Source organism: Engystomops pustulosus, chromosome 10, assembly GCF_040894005.1.
Source record: "Engystomops pustulosus chromosome 10, aEngPut4.maternal, whole genome shotgun sequence".
NCBI classification, from domain to species: Eukaryota; Metazoa; Chordata; class Amphibia; order Anura; family Leptodactylidae; genus Engystomops; species Engystomops pustulosus.
Window position 1 is genome coordinate 97,673,714 of NC_092420.1, and position 24,285 is coordinate 97,697,998.

General features: G+C 43.2%; 1 protein-coding gene across 3 annotated transcripts in view; it reads left to right on the forward strand.

Annotated features, from left to right (window-relative positions):
* Positions 1 to 1,499: 1,499 nt before the first annotated feature.
* DNAJC6 (DnaJ heat shock protein family (Hsp40) member C6) overlaps positions 1,500 to 24,285 on the forward strand; it is a 77,878-nt gene continuing 55,092 nt past the window's right edge. Inside the window, exons 1-2 of one of the 3 annotated variants that reach the window (XM_072126963.1) lie at positions 1,501 to 1,897; positions 22,664 to 22,832. In XM_072126963.1, coding sequence (XP_071983064.1) covers positions 22,820 to 22,832 — 13 coding nt within the window. In that variant the 5' untranslated portion in view covers positions 1,501 to 1,897; positions 22,664 to 22,819. Of the gene's footprint in view, positions 1,898 to 22,588; positions 22,833 to 24,285 lie in introns of those variants that run through there. The other 2 variants (XM_072126962.1, XM_072126961.1) reach the window with 2 other exon arrangements.

The following is a 24,285-nucleotide window of genomic DNA, read 5'->3' on the forward strand; positions in this document are numbered from 1 at the left end:
TTAAAAGGAAAAAAGCCGAGAGATAAACTACATAACACTGCAGAATACAAGGGATAGTGTCACCCCTCATGTACACAAGAGCTGGCACAATGGGTGTAATAGGGGTACAGTGCCTTGGTGGCAGATAGAATTACAGTAGGTGATATGGTGAGGACTTTTTAACCCTTTACTAGTAAGTATTACTGGTGTGGGTAAAATTCTGGTGACAGATCTTATGTAAGCTATGGTATTGTTAATTATGTATATCTTATATTTTTAAGGTTTGCAAAAACAGCCTCAACATGATGGCTTCCTTTGCTACCCTGAAAGGCAGCCCCCTTAATACCAAGCATGACCTACAAGAAGTCTAAAGATATGGTGCAGGATGAAGCCAAACCAGTCTATCTATTCCAGAAGGAACAGACTCCCACCGTGGACAGTGACAGCTCTGGACAGTGTTTAGACCTGGTTGGGTCTCCTCAGTACAGTGTAGGGAGCTGGTTTGGCTGTGAGAGGCTTGTGACTAGGGTCAGACAGTAGGTGTTCTCCTTATGGAGAGATTGCCAATTAAGGCCACCGTTTTTGCATACTTCCCATGATGGCTTACAAGTTATGTAATTCAAGTCCAGAAATTGTACAATGACATAAATAAAGGAATTGTCTGACCTCCCTTGTACTAACCCATGTGACACAAATTAGGGGGCACTCAGGTGCGTCAAACCGTGCACCAGATTTAATATGCAAATTGTGTTGCACGCTCTATAGTAAAGGTGCACCACAAAAAAAATTGGTGAACTCTGTCGGGCCAGTGGGGGGAAGCGACAGATTCATGATTTCTGGTGCACAATCTTAATGAATCCGTCGCACCAAGCGTTATACACGGGCGGAGCACTTTTAGTGCAGATTCCCACATTTTTTGTTAATGTGCCCCTCTGTCTCCACATTGAACTCCAGACACAATGCTATATGGCTGTGTAGGGGTGTAGACGGCTCTGTATCAGAAAATTAGTTTTGGAAATATGTGAAGGAAGTGTTTTCACCTTTTAAACCTTCATGATCAATGTTCCAGGAATTCCCATAATGTGACATATGGAGCTCTATATCACCATCACAATCATAGTGCCCATGATTTGGGGACATGTAATGGGAATGTCCTTTGCATACAGTCATTGGTTTCAAAGAAGTCTTATAATCTGTAATATAATATATAAATCCCGGATTATGTGTAAATGTTTCGGTAATCTGATACTTTGTGTATATGATGATGGTTGTACGTTAGAACAAGACAAGTATCGCACTGGCAGGAGACAAACTACCACTGTCCATGGATGAATGGCATTGAGGTACAACCGGGAACTGGGATGATAGGACGTTATATGGATTGCCGCTAGTCCAGACATTACTATAATCTTCAGTGGTCCTGATCCTGATATAAGGAGCACCGTCGCCTCCCTTCCTGGTTTTCTGTGTAATCCATGCAGGGATTAATCCCATCCAGAATCCTGTTCTATGTTGTTTGCACTGAGCGCACACAATCCTGTTCCTGACAACCTCATGAGGCTTTTGTATGTGGGACAATGGTGATCTGAATGGCAGCAGAGCGCTGATGGACTAGCTATAGATTGATGGAAATCTGCCGGGATGGAGTGGGACGTGGATGACTCCATGCCATGTTTTACACCGTGTTGCGATGACAAGTTGCTAAGCCTTCCCTTAAATCCTCACAGTCCAACCACAGCACAAAACGCAATTGCTAGCACTGGTCACACATCAGTAGCCCAGCGATTCCATGGACATCGCACTCCGGTGACCTTTGACTGCCTGTGAATGACAAATCAAAACTCAGCATTTGCTGAAACAGCTGGAGACAGGAGCCTCGGATTCTCTGCATAGAAAATGAAAGACTCTGCACAGCAAGGTAAGTGCCCTCCTTATATACAGAGCAATGGATATATACCCATCCGAACCTCATCCCTGCTGTGGATCTATGGACCTTATCTGTGTGAGATGAGATGGTTACACATAGAGAAGGGGATCCCAATCTTATAGCATTAATATATGATACAATGTATCAAGTAATATCCTTTATAATCATATACATTCAATCACAGCTATTTCCTTCTCCTCTTACATCCCAGCCGGAGATGAATCACTTCTGGATACAGGGCTCTCTATAAACATGGAGGAATGGGAGAGAGGGAAGGGGGAGGGGTGGAAAAAAAATGGAGGACTTAAAGAAGGAATCAGATTATAGTAAATAAAGTGGTCAATCATCTTTATCTTTACACGTGTAGAGATGACAGCAAAGGTTTCCGGTTTCTGTAATCTCTTCTGTAGTGAAGGGGTTAATATGTAAAGATGCTTCCCCGGATCTGTAGAACGGGCTCCATCTTTCTTGCTGCTGCTGAAGACATGTATGATGTCCATAGGGCTGTGGGGGGTCTTCACCGTCCGGATGTGGTCCGTTATATGTAAATTATGTCATGAAGTGTATCATGTAGAGGGTGGACCGTGCCCTTGAGCGGCTGCAGGAGACATATAGAGAGACCCCGGGCTGCTGCCGGTATCTGATGACTACTCTCTAGCCGGCTGCAGGAGATATATAGAGAGACCCCGGGCTTCTGCCGGTATCTGATGACTACTCTCTAGCCAGCTGCATGAGACGTATAGAGAGACCCCGGGCTGCTGCCGGTATCTGATGACTACTCTCTAGCCGGCTGCAGGAGACGTATAGAGACCCCGGGCTGCTGCCGGTATCTGATGACTACTCTCTAGCCGGCTGCATGAGATATATAGAGAGACCCCGGGCTGCTGCCGGTATCTGATGACTACTCTCTAGCCGGCTGCATGAGATATATAGAGAGACCCCGGGCTGCTGCCGGTATCTGATGACTACTCTCTGGCCGGCTGCAGGAGACATATAGAGAGACCCCGGGCTGCTGCCGGTATCTGATGACAACTCTCTAGCCGGCTGCATGAGACATATAGAGAGACCCCGGGCTGCAGCCGGTATCTGATGACAACTCTCTAGCCGGCTGCATGAGATATATAGAGAGACCCCGGGCTGCAGCCAGTATCTGATGACTACTCTCTAGCCGGCTGCAGGAGACATATAGAGAGACCCCTGGATGCTGCCGGTATCTGATGACTACTCTCTAGCCGGCTGCAGGAGACATATAGAGAGACCCCTGGATGCTGCCGGTATCTGATGACTACTCTCTAGCCGGCTGCAGGAGATATATAGAGAGACCCCTGGATGCTGCCGTTATCTGATGACTACTCTCTAGCCGGCTGCAGGAGATATATAGAGAGACCCCTGGCTGCTGCCGGTATCTGATGACTACTCTCTAGCCGGCTGCATGAGATATATAGAGAGACCCCGGGCTGCTGCCTGTATCTGATGTCTACTCTCTAGCCGGCTGCAGGAGACATATAGAGAGACCCCGGGCTGCTGCCGGTATCTGATGACTACTCTCTAGCCGGCTGCAGGAGATATATAGAGAGACCCCGGGCTGCTGCCTGTATCTGATGACTACTCTCTGGCCGGCTGCAGGAGACGTATAGAGAGAGCCCGGGCTGCTGCCAGTATCTGATGACTACTCTCTAGCCGGCTGCAGGAGACATATAGAGAGACCCCGGGCTGCTGCCGGTATCTGATGACTACTCTCTAGCCGGCTGCAGGAGATATATAGAGAGACCCCGGGCTGCTGCCTGTATCTGATGACTACTCTCTGGCCGGCTGCAGGAGACGTATAGAGAGAGCCCGGGCTGCTGCCAGTATCTGATGACTACTCTCTGGCCGGCTGCAGGAGACGTATAGAGAGAGCCCGGGCTGCTGCCGGTATCTGATGACTACTCTCTAGCCGGCTGCAGGAGATATATAGAGAGCCCGGGCTGCTGCCGGTATCTGATGACTACTCTCTGGCCGGCTGCAGGAGACGTATAGAGAGAGCCCGGGCTGCTGCCAGTATCTGATGACTACTCTCTAGCCGGCTGCAGGAGACATATAGAAAGACCCCGGGCTGCTGCCGGTATCTGATGACTACTCTCTAGCCGGCTGCAGGAGACGTATAGAGAGACCCCTGGCTGCTGCCAGTATCTGATGACTACTCTCTAGCCAGCTGCATGAGATATATAGAGAGACCCCTGGATGCTGCCGGTATCTGATGACTACTCTCTAGCCGGCTGCAGGAGATATATAGAGAGCCCGGGCTGCTGCCGGTATCTGATGACTACTCTCTGGCCGGCTGCAGGAGACGTATAGAGAGAGCCCGGGCTGCTGCCAGTATCTGATGACTACTCTCTAGCCGGCTGCAGGAGACATATAGAAAGACCCCGGGCTGCTGCCGGTATCTGATGACTACTCTCTAGCCGGCTGCAGGAGACGTATAGAGAGACCCCTGGCTGCTGCCGGTATCTGATGACTACTCTCTAGCCGGCTGCAGGAGACGTATAGAGAGACCCCCGAGCTGCTGCCTGTATCTGATGACTACTCTCTAACCGGCTGCAGGAGACGTATAGAGAGACCCCTGGCTGCTGCCGGTATCTGATGACTACTCTCTAGCCGGCTGCAGGAGACGTATAGAGAGAGCCCGGGCTGCTGCCGGTATCTGATGACTACTCTCTAGCCGGCTGCAGGAGACGTATAGAGAGACCCCTGGCTGCAGCCTGTATCTGATGACTACTCCTGCTGCTTGGATGTGAATGCTGGACATTACTGCATCTGATTGGCTGCGTCTCCACTATACGTTGTGATACCAAATAGAAGGAAATCAATGACACGTTGTATTTATAGAGCGCGGGGACAGCTATTTATTTCAATGTCACTAAACACAGACTGAAGGTGATTTATATGGAGAGACGGATATCGGAGAAGGAGATTTTCAGGTTTTCTGTACTATAATACTTATTCTATAGTGTTCCTTCTATAGGTGTCCTTTACCTTATATCAATGAGATAAAATCTTCCTGACTCCAAAAACCGGCAATAGCATTACCAGGTTATAGATATATATATATATATATTAGTGTGTGGTCCTGTGCCATGGTATATAAACCATATGATCTCCTGATTGGGTGGCCTCATTTTGGGCTTCTGGGGAAGCTGCTGGAGACCCTGGAGAGGAGACAGAAGCACTTGGAGAGAGCAGTGTATAATGCAGAGGCAGTAGCGCTGCATCCTCTGGTCCCCGAGGACATGTGACGAATCATGTGATCTCCAGGATGCTATTGCTAGATGGCGGCTGCTGCTAGACCCAGCACAACCACAACAATACAGTGTAAAATATATATACGTACAGAAATAGAAGCCTCCAATGAAAGCTGAGGACAATAAGTCTATATATTTATATTTGAGAAAAGCAAAAATAAAATGAAAAACAAAAACTTACACAAAAAATAGCAAAATGTTTGACCTATAGCAATCACTGTGGTGTCTCCAGGCAATACACGTCACATCCAACACATCAACATTCCCATTAGATAACAAAGAACCCGAGTGCAATGTCTTCTATTATAATGTATCATGTATTGTAACAGCTGAAATGTGTAAAAGTTTCTTTTTTTACAATTTGTGCAAACAACGAAAAATCTAAGAGAAAAGTAAAAAAAAAAAAAAAACAGGTAGAAAAATTTCTGCTTAAAAGAAAGGAAAATACAAGTTATCGTCATTCACCCCTTAAGGATGCAGCCAGTTTGCGCATTAAGGCTCAGCCCTTTACTTAAAAATCTGACCAGTGTCTCTTTGAGTCTTTATAACTTTTTACCACTTTAACTTATCAAACTGATTTTGGAATTTTTTCTCGTGACACACTGTAGTTTATATTGGTAGTATAATTTTGCTGATTGGTTGGATTTTTTTGGGGGGGTAGAAAATCAACTTTTTAGGAAATATGTGAAAAAAATTACAATTTTATAACTTTCAAAAGTTCTAGTTTTTGACAAAAAGTCATACCACAAATTTTTTTGTAGAAATCTTTTGCCATTTGTCTTTTCTATTTCCATTAATTCTTTTTAAGTTTGCTTCTTTTTTTTAAAAAAAATTTAGAAGGTTTATAGTTTTAGTAGCAAGTTCTCTGCACTACTACCTCCTCCAAATATGCATGCATGCACTACTACATCCTCCGCACGCTGTGTGCACCACTACGTCCTCTGCACGCTGTGTGCACTACTACGTCCTCTGTACGCTGTGTGCACTACCCATACTTTTACTATCACAGACACTTACAAGGGTAAGTCTGCGTTGACTGTCCAGTTTCAATCACATTGGTCCTGTGATGTCAGCAGGTGGGTGTCTCCTTGCGATCCCCACCCGCCCCTATCACTCGTCACCCTGTCAGAGAACCAAGAAGCACTCATGGTACGATTACACATCTCTCCAGGGATAATACGTAAAACAGACAGCAGTCTGTATGGTCACACCACCATGCACTCACCGCTCGGCAAGCAAGCTGGAGACTGCGCTACTCATCCCTCCAGGTTCTATCTTTTTGCAGCCATGGCACGGCACGGTACACTTATTGGGGCACATTTTCTTACCCGGTCCTGTCACGATCCCCGCGGTGCGTTGTTTGACGATAATGCACCCTGCCGCGATTCACAAAGATTGTGCCCCGATTTCCTGCCTCCTCCAAAAATGCATGCATGCACTACTACATCCTCTGCACGCTGTGTGCACTACTACGTCCTCCGTACGCTGTGTGCACTACTACGTCCTCCGCACGATGTGTGCACTACTACGTCCTCTGCACGATGTGTGCACTACTACGTCCTCTGCACGCTGCATGCACTACTACGTCCTCTGCACGCCGTGTGCACTACTACGTCCTCTGCACGCTGCGTGCACTACTACGTCCTCTGCACGCCGTGTGCACTACTACGTCCTCTGCACGCTGTGTGCACTACTACATCCTCTGCACGCTGTGTGCACTACTACATCCTCCGCACGCTGCGTGCACTACTACGTCCTCCGCACGCTGTGTGCACTACTACATGCACTGCACACAGCGTGCACTACCCATACTTTTACTATCACAGACACTTACAAGTGTAAGTCTGCGTTGACTGTCCAGTTTCAATCACATTGGTCCTGTGATGTCAGCAGGTGGGTGTCTCCTTGCGATCCCCACCCGCCCCTATCACTCGTCACCCTGTCGGAGAACCAAGAAGCACTCATGATGAGCACTAAGGAGTTAAACAAATGCTTGCAGAAATAGCTTAAAGGAAATCTACCATGAAAATGCAGTCAGGCACTGTGGCTGTGGTATCTACTTATATTTCTTATCCATGGTCTCATTCCTTCTAAAATCAACTTTTAAAACGCTGCCAATAAGCCTGAAGGGCTCTGGAGGGCATTACTAGAGCCCCTCCTCAGCAGCCGGTGAATCTGCAGGTCTCTGGTAACACCTCCACTGCACTTGGAGAAGTGACTGCCCAGGAATATAAATCCATATATCACAGTCCTGCTGCTACTAACATTATACACAAAGGTCCGATTACACATCTATCCGGGATAATACGTAAAACTGACAGCAGTCTGTATGGTCACACCACCATGCACTCACCGCTCGGCAGGCAAGCTGGAGACTGCGCTACTCATCCCTCCAGTTTCTATCTTTTTGCAGCCATGCACGGCACGGTACACTTATTGGGGCACATTTTCTTACTCGGTCCTGTCGCGATCCCCGCGGTGCATTGTTTGACGATAATGCACCCTGCCGCGATTCACAAAGATTGTGCCCCGATTTCCTGCATGTGTCGTTTCCCAGCTCAGGTCCACCGGAGTTCACCTTCTCAGAGTTTACAATTTTAAAGTTAAATCCTGCGCTCAGTCCAAATCCGTCTGATCGTCCAACTGCCCGTCCTCCGATTTCAGCGCGATTGCGTCAAAATCCGATCGTGTGCGACACACTCCCCTTCCCAATAGCATTCCCAGCGGCGCAAACACGGAAACTTCTAAAAGCCGACTAAAGTGCGATCCGCAGGACCCTTAGTAAATAAGCCCCATTGTGCTCATCATGCACGCCGTGCATTGTGCCTATTGCCGTCCTGCGGCCGTATACACATCCCCACAACGGCAGTGTGCATGGGGCCATAGAACAATATCGTACAAGAGGGATCATGATGAAAAAGTACAGGCTTCCAAAATATGACTCATCTCTGTTCGTTTTCACATGACTTTGAAGGAGATTTTTTCTGTAGGTAAATGTGTGAGTTTTCACATAAAAGAGGGAATTCTAGAAAGAGTATTTCATTCCCTTCCTTGAAAGTTAAATGGGGTAAAATCTGGTGACAGGTTTCCTTAAAATCTTGGGACAACCCCTTTAAGACTATTTGCAGATGAAATAACTTTTAAAGGGGTTTCCAGGAAAATAAATATTGATAGGTCATCTTCATCAGATTGATGGGGTCCTGCACCCGAGTCTCCTTCCACCAACAGACCAGTTGTTCTGTGCAGCTGATGAACCGGGAATGAGACATAAAGCAGACAGCGCCATTCTCTGTGTAGTGGCTTGACAGAGTCACTGCAGCATAGGTCCCATTTAAAGGTAAGGGCGCTGATCTGTGGCAACCTTGCATTTTCTATGTATCAGCTGCTGTGAACAGCTTATCTATGGGGGTGCTGGGAGTCAGACCCCCCATATATGCTGATAATTGAGTCCCCACCAGCATGCATGAGCCTCTGCCTCTCTTACCTGAGTCATTAGGGCTGCAGCATTGAGGTGCACAATCTGCAGCTCTTCCCAGCCGCCGCCTCTTTGCCTGCTTTGGCTTAGGGCACAGTTTTCACTTAAATGAAATGCTACTTAATGATCTCTGCCGTCCTTTCCCTTATTAAACCAAATGCCTGTGCATGGATTAAATACGGCTCCCACTGGTTGTACTGACATAGCAGTTCATGGATTGCTGTAATGACCTCCTGTGGGTCTCAGTAACATTGTGATAAATTATAAGCAGCTCATGATTCAACAGCTGCAATAGCTGGATCCAGACTATGTGATAGTCACCATAGCCCTTATCTTCCCTTACAGAGAGGCGGAGAACACCTTGGATCTAGATCTTAGAGCGAGAAACCAGTTTTATTTTGTTTAACATAAATTCTATTTGCCAAAAGTCACCACTAGGAGGCGCTCACTGCATACAGATTAATAGCGCTCCCAGTGCTCTGAGCCTCAGCATGAGGCAAAAGATTCATATTTTCTGCAACTTGTAACTAATTTTAGGGTTATATAGGCCAATAATAAATAGTCTTACTGCATAATTCCTTATTACTTTCTGCAGAATGAGGAGTAGCCCCGCAATGTAACCATGATCCTGGGCTGATTGAGCTGTGAAAAAGCATAAAAGGAAACAGCTCCAGGTCCATGACACATCCCCATCCCCATAATACAGAGTGCTCCGCTATTGCCCCCTGTTTATAATATAGTGACTGTCCCCCAAATACTTCTGATACTTCTGAAAATTATGTAAATGAGTCTGAGGGGCTCTGGGATCCATAGCTGTAAACTGAGCCCAGAGCCCTTCAGGTTAATTTGCATCATTTCTAAACCTGAAATTCGAGTGCAGTTTGTCTCCAGTCCAGGAGGGATCTAAAGCACGGACCAACCTGCATGCTACCTGAAGCCTTTTTTTTTAATAAAAACAAGGGCATATAAGGAGGTAAAATAAGAGCGGATGCTGCCAGGGAGGACACACACCTACATGTAAGTGTGCTTGGTTTACAATGCTTCATCCTGGTGGTAGATTTCTTTTAATGACCTACCTTTAGTATGTGATCAGTTCTGGGCTCTGACAACCAAACCCTGCACCGGTTATCTGTCCTGGTTGCACCTATACACAGTGCCGGTAACTAGAAGCTGATGGGCCCCAGTGCAAAGACTCTGCCAGGCCCCCGACTATAATGTATGGTTTATAGTACTAGTCTTCTCATATGGGAAAGTGACACCATAAGGGCCCCCTAAACCACTTGGGCCCCGGTGCGACCACAACCTCTGCACCCCCTCAAGTTACGCCCCTGCCTATACAGTCAATGGAGCCAGAAGGATCGCCACACTGTTTAGCAGTTGTGTAGCTGCACCCTTACGTTGACCTGTCAGGGTGATTTGGGACACTATGTACAATCTCTGTCTTTGGCCAAAAGCAAAAAAACACCCAGAACATACACATACACTTACATAGAGAAGGGTCCAATAAGCTGATCCTGGCCCCTGTGTCTTGCCCATAATTGCTGGAGTAAATACTGATAAGCAGAAAACCCCTTGAAGATCTATAGACACAAGAGACTTCCTGTGACCTGCCTCGTGCATTGATGATTTCCGCTCTTGTGTTAGATAATAGTGTTACTGACATTGTTCTTCTGGCTGTCAATGTAATTTAACCAGAAAATTACCCCAGGGCATATTTACCTAATAAATGGACGAGAAAATAACCTTATGGCCGGAAATAGTTCCGTTTCATTACTTCGCTCTGTTATGGGGATATATCATGTGCAAATGACCATAGAATGTAATGTAATTTTCACATTAATCTATTGGACATATATACAGATGATTTCCTTGTGTACGACCTCAATCCAGGAATTATAGGGATGGACGACTAATGGAGGACACAAGGTGTACGAGGGACTTTATTCTTACCTGCTGGAAACTTGCTCCAGAGGGACCATTAATCAGTCCTATATATAACTCCTTATGTGTATAAATCATAAGGAGGAAATACCGACTGCCAAGTACTGTGCTATTTATTTATTTTTTATCCTTTCTGAAGCCCCAATGTATAGACTGTCCCAGGCTCTACTCTATTCCACTCCAAGTAGAATATTTAACAAAAGGACTAATGTCATTATATGAACCAGATCCAACGACAGCGCCCCCTTCTGTGGCACCCAATAGTAATATATCATTATTATTTTTTGAGTTGGTGGTTTCTCCAGCTATTGCAGTGGTGGCAAACCAATGGCACGGGTGCCAGGAGTGGCACTGGAACACTCCCTGTGAACACCCAGGCCATCACCCCAGCATAGGAGTTTACACATATTGGGGCACATTTACTTACCCAGTCCAGTTGCGATCCCGCGGCGCTTTGTCCGGCAAGGATTCGGGTCTGCCGGTATTCACTAACGTCGTGCGCCCGATATTCAACAGTGTCGCTGCTGCGCCGAGGTCCGCCGGAGTTCACCTTCTTCTTGCGACACAATCCTTTTTTCAAATTCCGGGGATTGTCCGAATCCGGCTGGTTGTCCGACAGCCAGGCCCCCTGATTTCTGTCGCGGCACCGATGCGCCACAATCTGATCGCGTGCGCCAAAACCTGGGGCAATTCATCGGAAAACTGCGCAAATATTCTGGATAACCCAACCGAATCGCGGCCACAGGACCCTTAGTAAATGTGCCCCATTGTGATCAGGGCTATTTTAAAGCTACACATCCTTAGGTGTCCGGGACTACAGGAGGAGCACGGAGGTGCAGACAAGGCTGCGTTATTATTGGAGCTCCTGCTCTGGGCCCCACAATTCTTCCTCTTTCTTTCAACTACATTGTTGTCCTTTAGGACGCCAATACAATTAAAAGCTGTGACACAACAGGTAGTAACATGTTACTGCTTAAATTGCCATGTTGGCACTTTCTATTTAGATAGGTGGGTTTGGTTGTACTTTGGGCAATCAGTCTCAATAAATCACTGATCTAGTGTCTCACACCAATGCTGACAGATAATTGAACCTGTTTGTAGCTGGGTTAACTCAATTTCAATACATAACAAAAAATGCCAAAAGGCCAATTTAACCCTTTTTGTGCTAACTAAAATTTAACTTTTATTTTCTAAGTTTAAAATATTTGTAAGAGGACATTAGTGTTTTGGCTCAGTATTTTTGTTTTGGAGGAGGTTTTTGGGGATTTTGCTTCTTCTGGCGCTAATAACTTTTTTATACTTTGGTGTATTGAGCTGTGGGTGGTGTCTTTTTTTGTGGATTTTGATGACATTCACCATGTTATAATTTTTTAGGACTGTGCAACCTTTTGATCCCTTTTTATAGAATTTTTAATTTTTTTTTTAAATGGCAAAAAAGTGCCATTTTTTACTTTGGGCACGATTTTCCCTTATGGGGTTAAACGCAGTGAAAAACCGTTATCATATTTTTATAGATTGGGCATTTTCGGATGCGGCGATACCTAATGCTTTTATGATTTTTACTTTTTCTTTATATTTATAACAGTTCTAGGGAAAGGGGGTGATTTGAGTTTTTAGGTTTTTTTATTATCATTTTTTTCTTTAAACTTTTCTTTTTATTTTTACTATTACTATTTACTTTAACCCTAGGGTGTCTGTACGATCCTATTATATGCTGATAGAACATTGTAATGCGTGGGTTAACCCGAAGTAGCCTCGGGTCTTCGGAAGACCTGAGGCTACCATGGCGGGGAGCAACGATCCTCGGAAAGATGGCGGCCATCAGCGGCGGTAATGATCATCGGGAAAACACCGGCGATCAGTGCTAGCACCGATCACGGGTGTTACCGGTAAGCCTTTGCTGCAATATGCAGCAAAGGCTTACCGGCTATGGAGAGGGCTCAGCCCGTGAGCCCTCTCCATGCACCGGGACCCGACATGTGACATAATACTACGTCACATGTCGGTAAGGGGTTAAAGTGTTTGTCCCATTCCAGTGTTGTGCTGCTCCCTCTGAAGTTCCAATCTTTAAAGACAAATCTATTTCTATTCCCCTTGTCGCTACTTACACAGTTGCTAAAGTTGTCCATACGTTAAAAAAATATAAGGTCTCATTTAGTAAAGTGTTTGCACCAGTTTCCTTTCTGACTTTTGTGGGGAATTGCTCAGGTAGATGCCTGGTAGTAGTGCAGGAAGCAGGGACACACGCAGGGTTAAAGTCCAAATAAAGTGTTTTATTCACACTTCAAAAACAACAGAAATTCAGCCTTGGTTTTGGCACATATAAAGCAACACAAAAATAAATCCTGCCGGGCTAGGCACTGCCTAATACAATATCAGATCCTAACTATCCGGGTACCCGGCTGCCGGGCACGCGCTGTGGGCCAGCAGTAGTACAGGAGGCACTCAGTCTTAGCCTTCAGCTCTCCAGGTAGCGCCTCACCTACTGCTTCTGGTCTGCAGATTATATCAGGCTCTAACGAGGCCTGTGACCCGCCCATGTGACTCGTCCCTGTGACTTGCACCTGTGGGCTATACAAAAGCCCAGGACTGAAGCCCTGGTGGAGTAGGAGTCCCACTACCAGCCTACCCCTACTCCATAATAAGCCCAGTACGGACATTACCAATGTGTCCATGTTAGCGAGGCCAACATGGACCAAACAGACTATTCCTGCTTACTACAGGTCTGCATTAACCCTCGGGTTACTGCAGACAAATCCAGGGTTTTTACCACCTGCATTTTATCTGCCTGTAAGACAGATAGCGGTTCTCCCACACAACACCTCGCACTTTCTCACACTTTGCACTGAAAAGAACGTGGAAACTTCTTGTACATGCACGATATGAGAAAAAGAGGGAAAGCTAAAGAAAAGCATGAGATGAATGAGAATAATATGGGCCTTCAATTAGGATATAAAATGGAATGTTTAGCAGTGAGAACAACAAAGACATTTAAGTGTAATACCCAGACTGAGCACAAGAGGGGGCTGGTACCTAAAATCATAAATCCATCAGATAGATGAGATAGAAATCAGCACGCTAGGGGATGGATAGATAGATAGATAGGAGATAGAGAGAGAGATAGATAGAGAGAGAGATAGATAGATAGATAGATAGGAGATAGATAGATAGATAGGAGATAGATAGATAGATAGATAGGAGATAGATAGATAGATAGATAGATAGATAGATAGATAGATAGATAGATAGATAGGAGATAGATAGGAGATAGATAGGAGATAGATAGATAGATAGATAGATAGATAGATAGATAGGAGATAGATAGATAGATAGATAGATAGATAGGAGATAGATATGAGATAGATAGATAGATAGATAGATAGATAGGAGATAGATAGATAGGAGATAGATAGGAGATAGATAGATAGATAGATAGATAGATAGATAGATAGATAGGAGATAGATATTAGATAGATAGATAGATAGATAGATAGGAGATAGATAGATAGATAGGAGATAGATATGAGATAGATAGAAAGATAGATAGAGAAATAGGAGATAGATAGATAGGAGATAGATATGAGATAGATAGATAGTCAACACATTTGAGGACAATGAATAGGCTGCAGATATGATCAGTATGACGTCTCTGCTGCGGGCAGTGTGTAAGTTAGTAGATCTGGTGGAGCTGGTTGCCTCGCTCTTCTCCCTGTCTATGTTGTGCCCTATTTTCAGGAGAAGGTGATGGTGGTGAAAAACTACATTTGCACAAATAGATGCAACTTTTTCTACATCATGAGTGTCCCCCACTATCTGTCTGTTATAACAAAGGTTTTTTAAGATTAAATCACATTGTCCCTTTGTATTGACACAAAACACAGAACTCCCTTATATTTTGATAATGGCCGTATGCTTATGAGATATATCGGTGCTTAACCACTGTATAACGTCTGCTGGACAAGAAGCTGGATCTCCAATGATCAGCTCATTGCAGGGAAAGTAGAGCTACCACGATACCCCAAAATTATTGCTATATATGAACAATTTAGGTGTCACGCTAGAAATTCATACTGCCTGTAATTGCCATTAGGGGGAGCTCTCTGCATACATATTGGGGGAGATTTATTAATCTGTCCACAACAGAATTCTGTCACAGCTTCTACTAAAAAAAAAACATCTGTACCACATTTATAAAGGTTTTTAGACAGTTTTCTGGGTCTCCTACGACTAGCACGATAAAGGGGTGTGGTCTGCAACAAGGGGGCGTGGCCTTGCACAAAAAAGTTACGTACGCCAGAAATACTGCTGACCCGACAGAATTGTGTCCTAATTTTCTGGCATAAAGTAAGCCAACTAATAGGAAGTGCAGAGTATGACTGGACAGTCTTATACTAGGACAGATTTATCATCCAGGGTTAGCCACTATAAATGTGGTGCAGAATAAAACTGTCTAGTCTAACTCTGCACTGTCTAACCCTAGAACGCTTTTTATAAATCTCCCCCACATCATGTATAACCAGTAAAACCAATTTCCAGTGAGCTCCCTCTAGTAGCGAGGACTGGTAGCCAATGTTTTTGCCTTTTACTTGCCATGTAAACCTATGTATCATTGTTTCTATAGGATGGGGGAAATCTTTGACCAACGTCAGGGGAGGCTGTAACTACAAAATTGTATAATTCTCTATTCCACAATGAGGATGGGTGCAGCTCTACTGCAACCTATTCACTCGCCTCATTCATTTTTATACTTAACAGCCTGCTGGAAAACCCCTTTAAGAAACAAAACCTTTCCTTTCCCAATGATAAGAAAGTCAGATGTGTTGGCAGCAGCTTGTTGATGGATTCCTAATAGCCCCAGAGTAATCAGATATCAGCAGCAGCTTCTATGGCATCATCTCTTATTAACAAGTTCAAAATCGATTTGTATCTTTATAATCCAAGCCAGGATTCACAATGGCGTCTAAAGTTAGGAGAAATACAACTCCCAGGCTGTAGCTGTGGAGGGGCGAGGGGGAGATCTACTGGGTCTTACTCAAGGAGTTGTCTCTGAGACCTCTGACTGCTGATAGGAGAGGCTGACATGTGAAGTATAGAGAATAATAATGAGGCCATATACAGGATTGCCCAAAATTCTATGAACTGCACTGTATACTTATAACTAGAGGAAGCCGAACAACCATCCCCTTAAGCTGCAATGTGATCGCCCCACTGGGTCTCTGTCTTTTCAATAAACCGTACGATGTTTGGATTGTGGGGGGCTGGTGATTACAGGGGTTACAGTGATGTAGCAGAGGCTGTGTATCTCTTATCTTAGGGAATAGGGACGGATTACATGGGCAAATCCCCAGTGAGTTGTCCCTGATCTGGCCCTGTAAGAGTCATGTATACGGTTATATACATTGTGTAAATTCATCAGGGATAAATCGGTGTAGATCACTGAGTAAAGTAATGTTAACCTTAGTAACTAGTAGGGTTCTGCCTTACAATCCCATTACAATGCTTTCTGGAGATCACATGACTTCTAGGCTCCTGGCTTGCTGTCAGTGAATGAGAACATTCTGGTATATATTTGGCTGCAGGGACAAGCCTGGAGATCAGGAGAAAAAAACTGAGATTTGCTTTGCTGTTGTAGTCTGCCCAGGGATTTCCTATACTAATATATGTAACATTGTATAAAAACATCACATTGTGGGAAACTGGAAAAGGATCCACCAAAACCAAGCAGGGATCTGACCCTATAACAGAGGACTGCAAGGTCTCCTGTCACATTGTCACCAGAACATAACACCACTAAAGTAAGAATTCTATAAAATCTGACATTGTGTAGGATGTGCTTTACCCACTTGTAGCAGCACAGTATGTATTATATACCTGTGATGTACATATATGCAGTGTGTGTGTGTATTGTATAAGTGTTATATGTATACTCTGTTATAGGTAGACTGTACTCATGTATAGGTGCTATATGGGTTATCCATGTATCCTATGGTGATAGTGTATAGGTGCTATATGGGTTATCCATGTATCCTATGGTGATAGTGTATAGGGGCTATATGGGTTGTCCATGTATCCTATGGTGATAATATGTGTAATACTATAAGTATCAGGCTGTCTCTCCCATCAGAGCTGTACATTAGTGTATAGGGGCTGTATGGGTTATCCATGTATCCTATGGTGATAATGTATAGGGGCTGTATGGGTTATCCTATGGTGATAATATGTGTAATACTATAAGTATCAGGCTGTCTCTCCCATCAGAGCTGTACATTAGTGTATAGGGGCTGTATGGGTTATCCTATGGTGATAATGTGTGTAATACTATAAGTATCAGGCTGTCTCTCCCATCAGAGCTGCACATTAGTGTATAGGGGCTGTATGGGTTATCCTATGGTGATAATGTGTGTAATACTATAAGTATCAGGCTGTCTCTCCCATCAGAGCTGCACATTAGTGTATAGGGGCTATATGGGTTATCCATGTATCCTATGGTGATAATATGTGTAATACTATAAGTATCAGGCTGTCTCTCCCATCAGAGCTGTACATTAGTGTATAGGGGCTGTATGGGTTATCCATGTATCCTATGGTGATAATGTATAGGGGCTGTATGGGTTATCCTATGGTGATAATGTGTGTAATACTATAAGTATCAGGCTGTTTCTCCCATCAGAGCTGCACATTAGTGTATAGGAGCTATATGGGTTATCCATGTATCCTATGGTGATAATATGTGTAATACTATAAGTATCAGGCTGTCTCTCCCATCAGAGCTGTACATTACTGTATAGGGGCTATATGGGTTATCCTATGGTGATAATATGTGTAATACTATAAGTATCAGGCTGTCTCTCCCATCAGAGCTGTACATTAGTGTATAGGGGCTGTATGGGTTATCCTATGGTGATAATGTGTGTAATACTATAAGTATCAGGCTGTCTCTCCCATCAGAGCTGCACATTAGTGTATAGGAGCTATATGGGTTATCCATGTATCCTATGGTGATAATATGTGTAATACTATAAGTATCAGGCTGTCTCTCCCATCAGAGCTGTACATTAGTGTATAGGGGCTATATGGGTTATCCTATGGTGATAATATGTGTAATACTATAAGTATCAGGCTGTCTCTCCCATCAGAGCTGCACATTAGTGTATAGGGGCTGTATGGGTTATCCTATGGTGATAATGTGTGTAATACTATAAGTATCAGGCTGTCTCTCCCATCAGAGCTGCACATTAGTGTATAGGAGCTGTATGGGTTATCCATGTATCCTATGGTGATAATGTGTGTAATACTATAAGTATCAGGCTGTCTCTCCCATCAGAGCTGCACATTAGTGTATAGGGGCTATATGGGTTATCCATGTATCCTATGGTGATAATATGTGTAATACTATAAGTATCAGGCTGTCTCTCCCATCAGAGCTGTACATTAGTGTATAGGGGCTATATGGGTTATCCATGTATCCTATGGTGATAATATGTGTAATACTATAAGTATCAGGCTGTCTCTCCCATCAGAGCTGCACATTAGTGTATAGGGGCTATATGGGTTATCCTATGGTGATAATGTGTGTAATACTATAAGTATCAGGCTGTCTCTCCCATCAGAGCTGCACATTAGTGTATAGGGGCTATATGGGTTATCCATGTATCCTATGGTGATAATATGTGTAATACTATAAGTATCAGGCTGTCTCTCCCATCAGAGCTGCACATTAGTGTATAGGGGCTATATGGGTTATCCATGTATCCTATGGTGATAATATGTGTAATACTATAAGTATCAGGCTGTCTCTCCCATCAGAGCTGCACATTAGTGTATAGGGGCTATATGGGTTATCCTATGGTGATAATGTGTGTAATACTATAAGTATCAGGCTGTCTCTCCCATCAGAGCTGTACATTAGTGTATAGGGGCTATATGGGTTATCCATGTATCCTATGGTGATAATATGTGTAATACTATAAGTATCAGGCTGTCTCTCCCATCAGAGCTGCACATTAGTGTATAGGGGCTATATGGGTTATCCTATGGTGATAATGTGTGTAATACTATAAGTATCAGGCTGTCTCTCCCATCAGAGCTGCACATTAGTGTATAGGGGCTATATGGGTTATCCTATGGTGATAATATGTGTAATACTATAAGTATCAGGCTGTCTCTCCCATCAGAGCTGCACATTAGTGTATAGGGGCTATATGGGTTATCCTATGGTGATAATGTGTGTAATACTATAAGTATCAGGCTGTCTCTCCCATCAGAGCTGCACATTAGTGTATAGGGGCTATATGGGTTATCCTATGGTGATAATGTGTGTAATACTATAAGTATCAGGCTGTCTCTCCCATCAGAGCTGCACATTAGTGTATAGGGGCTATATGGGTTGTCCATGTATCCTATGGTGATAATGTGTGTAATACTATAAGTATCAGGCTGTCTCTCCCATCAGAGCTGCACATTAGTGTATAGGGGCTATATGGGTTATCCTATGGTGATAATATGTGTAATACTATAAGTATCAGGCTGTCTCTCCCATCAGAGCTGTACATTAGTGTATAGGGGCTGTATGGGTTATCCTATGGTGATAATGTGTGTAATACTATAAGTATCAGGCTGTCTCTCCCATCAGAGCTGCACATTAGTGTATAGGGGCTATATGGGTTATCCTATGGTGATAATGTGTGTAATACTATAAGTATCAGGCTGTCTCTCCCATCAGAGCTGTACATTAGTGTATAGGGGCTATATGGGTTATCCTATGGTGATAATGTGTGTAATACTATAAGTATCAGGCTGTCTCTCCCATCAGAGCTGTACATTAGTGTATAGGGGCTATATGGGTTATCCATGTATCCTATGGTGATAATATGTGTAATACTATAAGTATCAGGCTGTCTCTCCCATCAGAGCTGTACATTAGTGTATAGGGGCTATATGGGTTATCCTATAGTGATAATATGTGTAATACTATAAGTATCAGGCTGTCTCTCCCATCAGAGCTGTACATTAGTGTATAGGGGCTATATGGGTTATCCTATGGTGATAATATGTGTAATACTATAAGTATCAGGCTGTCTCTCCCATCAGAACTGTACATTAGTGTATAGGGGCTATATGGGTTATCTTATGGTGATAATATGTGTAATACTATAAGTATCAGGCTGTCTCTCCCATCAGAACTGTACATTAGTGTATAGGGGCTATATGGGTTATCCTATGGTGATAATGTGTGTAATACTATAAGTATCAGGCTGTCTCTCCCATCAGAGCTGCACATTAGTGTATAGGGGCTGTATGGGTTATCCTATGGTGATAATGTGTGTAATACTATAAGTATCAGGCTGTCTCTCCCATCAGAGCTGCACATTAGTGTATAGGGGCTGTATGGGTTATCCTATGGTGATAATGTGTGTAATACTATAAGTATCAGGCTGTCTCTCCCATCAGAGCTGCACATTAGTGTATAGGAGCTATATGGGTTATCCATGTATCCTATGGTGATAATATGTGTAATACTATAAGTATCAGGCTGTCTCTCCCATCAGAGCTGTACATTAGTGTATAGGGGCTATATGGGTTATCCATGTATCCTATGGTGATAATATGTGTAATACTATAAGTATCAGGCTGTCTCTCCCATCAGAGCTGTACATTAGTGTATAGGGGCTATATGGGTTATCCATGTATCCTATGGTGATAATATGTGTAATACTATAAGTATCAGGCTGTCTCTCCCATCAGAGCTGCACATTAGTGTATAGGAGCTATATGGGTTATCCATGTATCCTATGGTGATAATATGTGTAATACTATAAGTATCAGGCTGTCTCTCCCATCAGAGCTGTACATTAGTGTATAGGGGCTATATGGGTTATCCTATGGTGATAATGTGTGTAATACTATAAGTATCAGGCTGTCTCTCCCATCAGAGCTGTACATTAGTGTATAGGGGCTGTATGGGTTATCCTATGGTGATAATGTGTGTAATACTATAAGTATCAGGCTGTCTCTCCCATCAGAGCTGCACATTAGTGTATAGGGGCTGTATGGGTTATCCTATGGTGATAATGTGTGTAATACTATAAGTATCAGGCTGTCTCTCCCATCAGAGCTGTACATTAGTGTATAGGGGCTGTATGGGTTATCCTATGGTGATAATATGTGTAATACTATAAGTATCAGGCTGTCTCTCCCATCAGAGCTGCACATTAGTGTATAGGAGCTGTATGGGTTATCCATGTATCCTATGGTGATAATATGTGTAATACTATAAGTATCAGGCTGTCTCTCCCATCAGAGCTGTACATTAGTGTATAGGGGCTGTATGGGTTATCCTATGGTGATAATGTGTGTAATACTATAAGTATCAGGCTGTCTCTCCCATCAGAGCTGCACATTAGTGTATAGGAGCTGTATGGGTTATCCATGTATCCTATGGTGATAATGTGTGTAATACTATAAGTATCAGGCTGTCTCTCCCATCAGAGCTGTACATTAGTGTATAGGGGCTATATGGGTTATCCATGTATCCTATGGTGATAATATGTGTAATACTATAAGTATCAGGCTGTCTCTCCCATCAGAGCTGCACATTAGTGTATAGGGGCTGTATGGGTTATCCTATGGTGATAATATGTGTAATACTATAAGTATCAGGCTGTTTCTCCCATCAGAGCTGTACATTAGTGTATAGGGGCTGTATGGGTTATCCTATGGTGATAATATGTGTAATACTATAAGTATCAGGCTGTCTCTCCCATCAGAGCTGTACATTAGTGTATAGGGGCTGTATGGGTTATCCTATGGTGATAATGTGTGTAATACTATAAGTATCAGGCTGTCTCTCCCATCAGAGCTGCACATTAGTGTATAGGAGCTATATGGGTTATCCATGTATCCTATGGTGATAATATGTGTAATACTATAAGTATCAGGCTGTCTCTCCCATCAGAGCTGTACATTAGTGTATAGGGGCTGTATGGGTTATCCTATGGTGATAATATGTGTAATACTATAAGTATCAGGCTGTCTCTCCCATCAGAGCTGCACATTAGTGTATAGGGGCTGTATGGGTTATCCTATGGTGATAATGTGTGTAATACTATAAGTATCAGGCTGTCTCTCCCATCAGAGCTGCACATTAGTGTATAGGGGCTGTATGGGTTATCCTATGGTGATAATGTGTGTAATACTATAAGTATCAGGCTGTCTCTCCCATCAGAGCTGTACATTAGTGTATAGGGGCTATATGGGTTATCCTATGGTGATAATGTGTGTAATACTATAAGTATCAGGCTGTCTCTCCCATCAGAGCTGTACATTAGTGTATAGGGGCTGTATGGGTTATCCTATGGTGATAATGTGTGTAATACTATAAGTATCAGGCTGTCTCTCCCATCAGAGCTGTACATTAGTGTATAGGGGCTGTATGGGTTATCCTATGGTGATAATATGTGTAATACTATAAGTATCAGGCTGTCTCTCCCATCAGAGCTGTACATTAGTGTATAGGGGCTGTATGGGTTATCCTATGGTGATAATGTGTGTAATCCTATAAGTATCAGGCTGTCTCTCCCATCAGAGCTGCACATTAGTGTATAGGGGCTGTATGGGTTATCCTATGGTGATAATGTGTGTAATACTATAAGTATCAGGCTGTCTCTCCCATCAGAGCTGTACATTAGTGTATAGGGGCTGTATGGGTTATCCTATGGTGATAATATGTGTAATACTATAAGTATCAGGCTGTCTCTCCCATCAGAGCTGTACATTAGTGTATAGGGGCTGTATGGGTTATCCTATGGTGATAATGTGTGTAATCCTATAAGTATCAGGCTGTCTCTCCCATCAGAGCTGTACATTAGTGTATAGGGGCTGTATGATCCGGAGGGGAGGGAGGGGGAGGGCTCTGCCAGGACAATAGGCACCTAGATGTGCCAGTGCCACCAGGGGGAGGCTCTATCAGGCAGCTCCGGGGAGAGGGAGGGAAGGTCACCCATGAGCCTGCTCGGTGCTTACCGGAAAAAGACCAACAATGACGGCTATGAATCTTTGCAGCTGGTGGAGAGCGGCGCCGGGGACGCTAATAGCGACGGAGGAGCCGGAGGAGCCGGGCGCAGCATCAGGGAGCGGCCGGGGAGCGGCAGAGGAGTGAGCGCCGCCGGATCTCCCCCAGCAGCCCGGAGCCCGGGCCGGCAGCACAGCTCCAGCACCATGGACAGCTCAGGTACCGGGGGTGTGGGCACGGGGCTGCTTTATATAATGCATATACTGCTATATATATATACTGTACATACTGCTATATATACTGTACATACTGCTATATATATACTGTACATACTGCTATATATATACTGCATGTGCTGCTATATATATACTGTACATACTGCTATATATATACTGTACATACTGCTATATATATACTGTACATACTGCTATATATATACTGCATGTGCTGCTATATATACTACATGTGCTGCTATATATATACTGCATGTGCTGCTATATATACTACATGTGCTGCTATATATACTGCATATACTGCTATATATATACTGTACATACTGCTATATATATACTGTACATACTGCTATATATATACTGTACATACTGCTATATATATACTGTACATACTGCTATATATATACTGCATGTGCTGCTATATATACTACATGTGCTGCTATATATACTACATGTGCTGCTATATATACTGTACATACTGCTATATATATACTGTACATACTGCTATATATATACTGTACATACTGCTATATATATACTGCTATATATACTGTACATACTGCTATATATATACTGCTATATATACTGTACATACTGCTATATATATACTGTACATACTGCTATATATACTGCATATACTGCTATATATACTGCATTTGCTGCTATATATACTGCATGTGCTGCTATATATACTGCATATACTGCTATATATACTGTACATACTGCTATATATATACTGCTATACATACTGCATATACTGCTATATATACTGCACGTGCTGCTATATATACTGTACATACTGCTATACATACTGTACATACTGCTATATATACTGTACATACTGCTATATATACTGCACGTGCTGCTATATATACTGTACATACTGCTATATATACTGTACATACTGCTATATATATACTGTACATACTGCTATATATATACTGTACATACTGCTATATATATAAAACATGTGCTGCTGCTGCTGTATATATATATATATATATATATATACTGCTATATATACTGCTATATATGCTGTACATACTGCTATATATACTGCACGTGCTGCTATATATACTGCATGTGCTGCTATATATATACTGCATATACTGCTATATATACTGTACATACTGCTATATATATAAAACATGTGCTGCTGCTGTATATATATATATATATATATATATACTGCTATATATACTGCTATATATACTGTACATACTGCTATTTATATACTGCTATATATACTGTACATACTGCTATATATATACTGCATGCACTGCTATATATACTGTACATACTGCTATATATATACTGTACATACTGCTATATATATAAAACATGTGCTGCTGCTGTATATATATATATATACTGCTATATATACTGCTATATATACTGTACATACTGCTATATATATACTGCTATATATACTGTACATA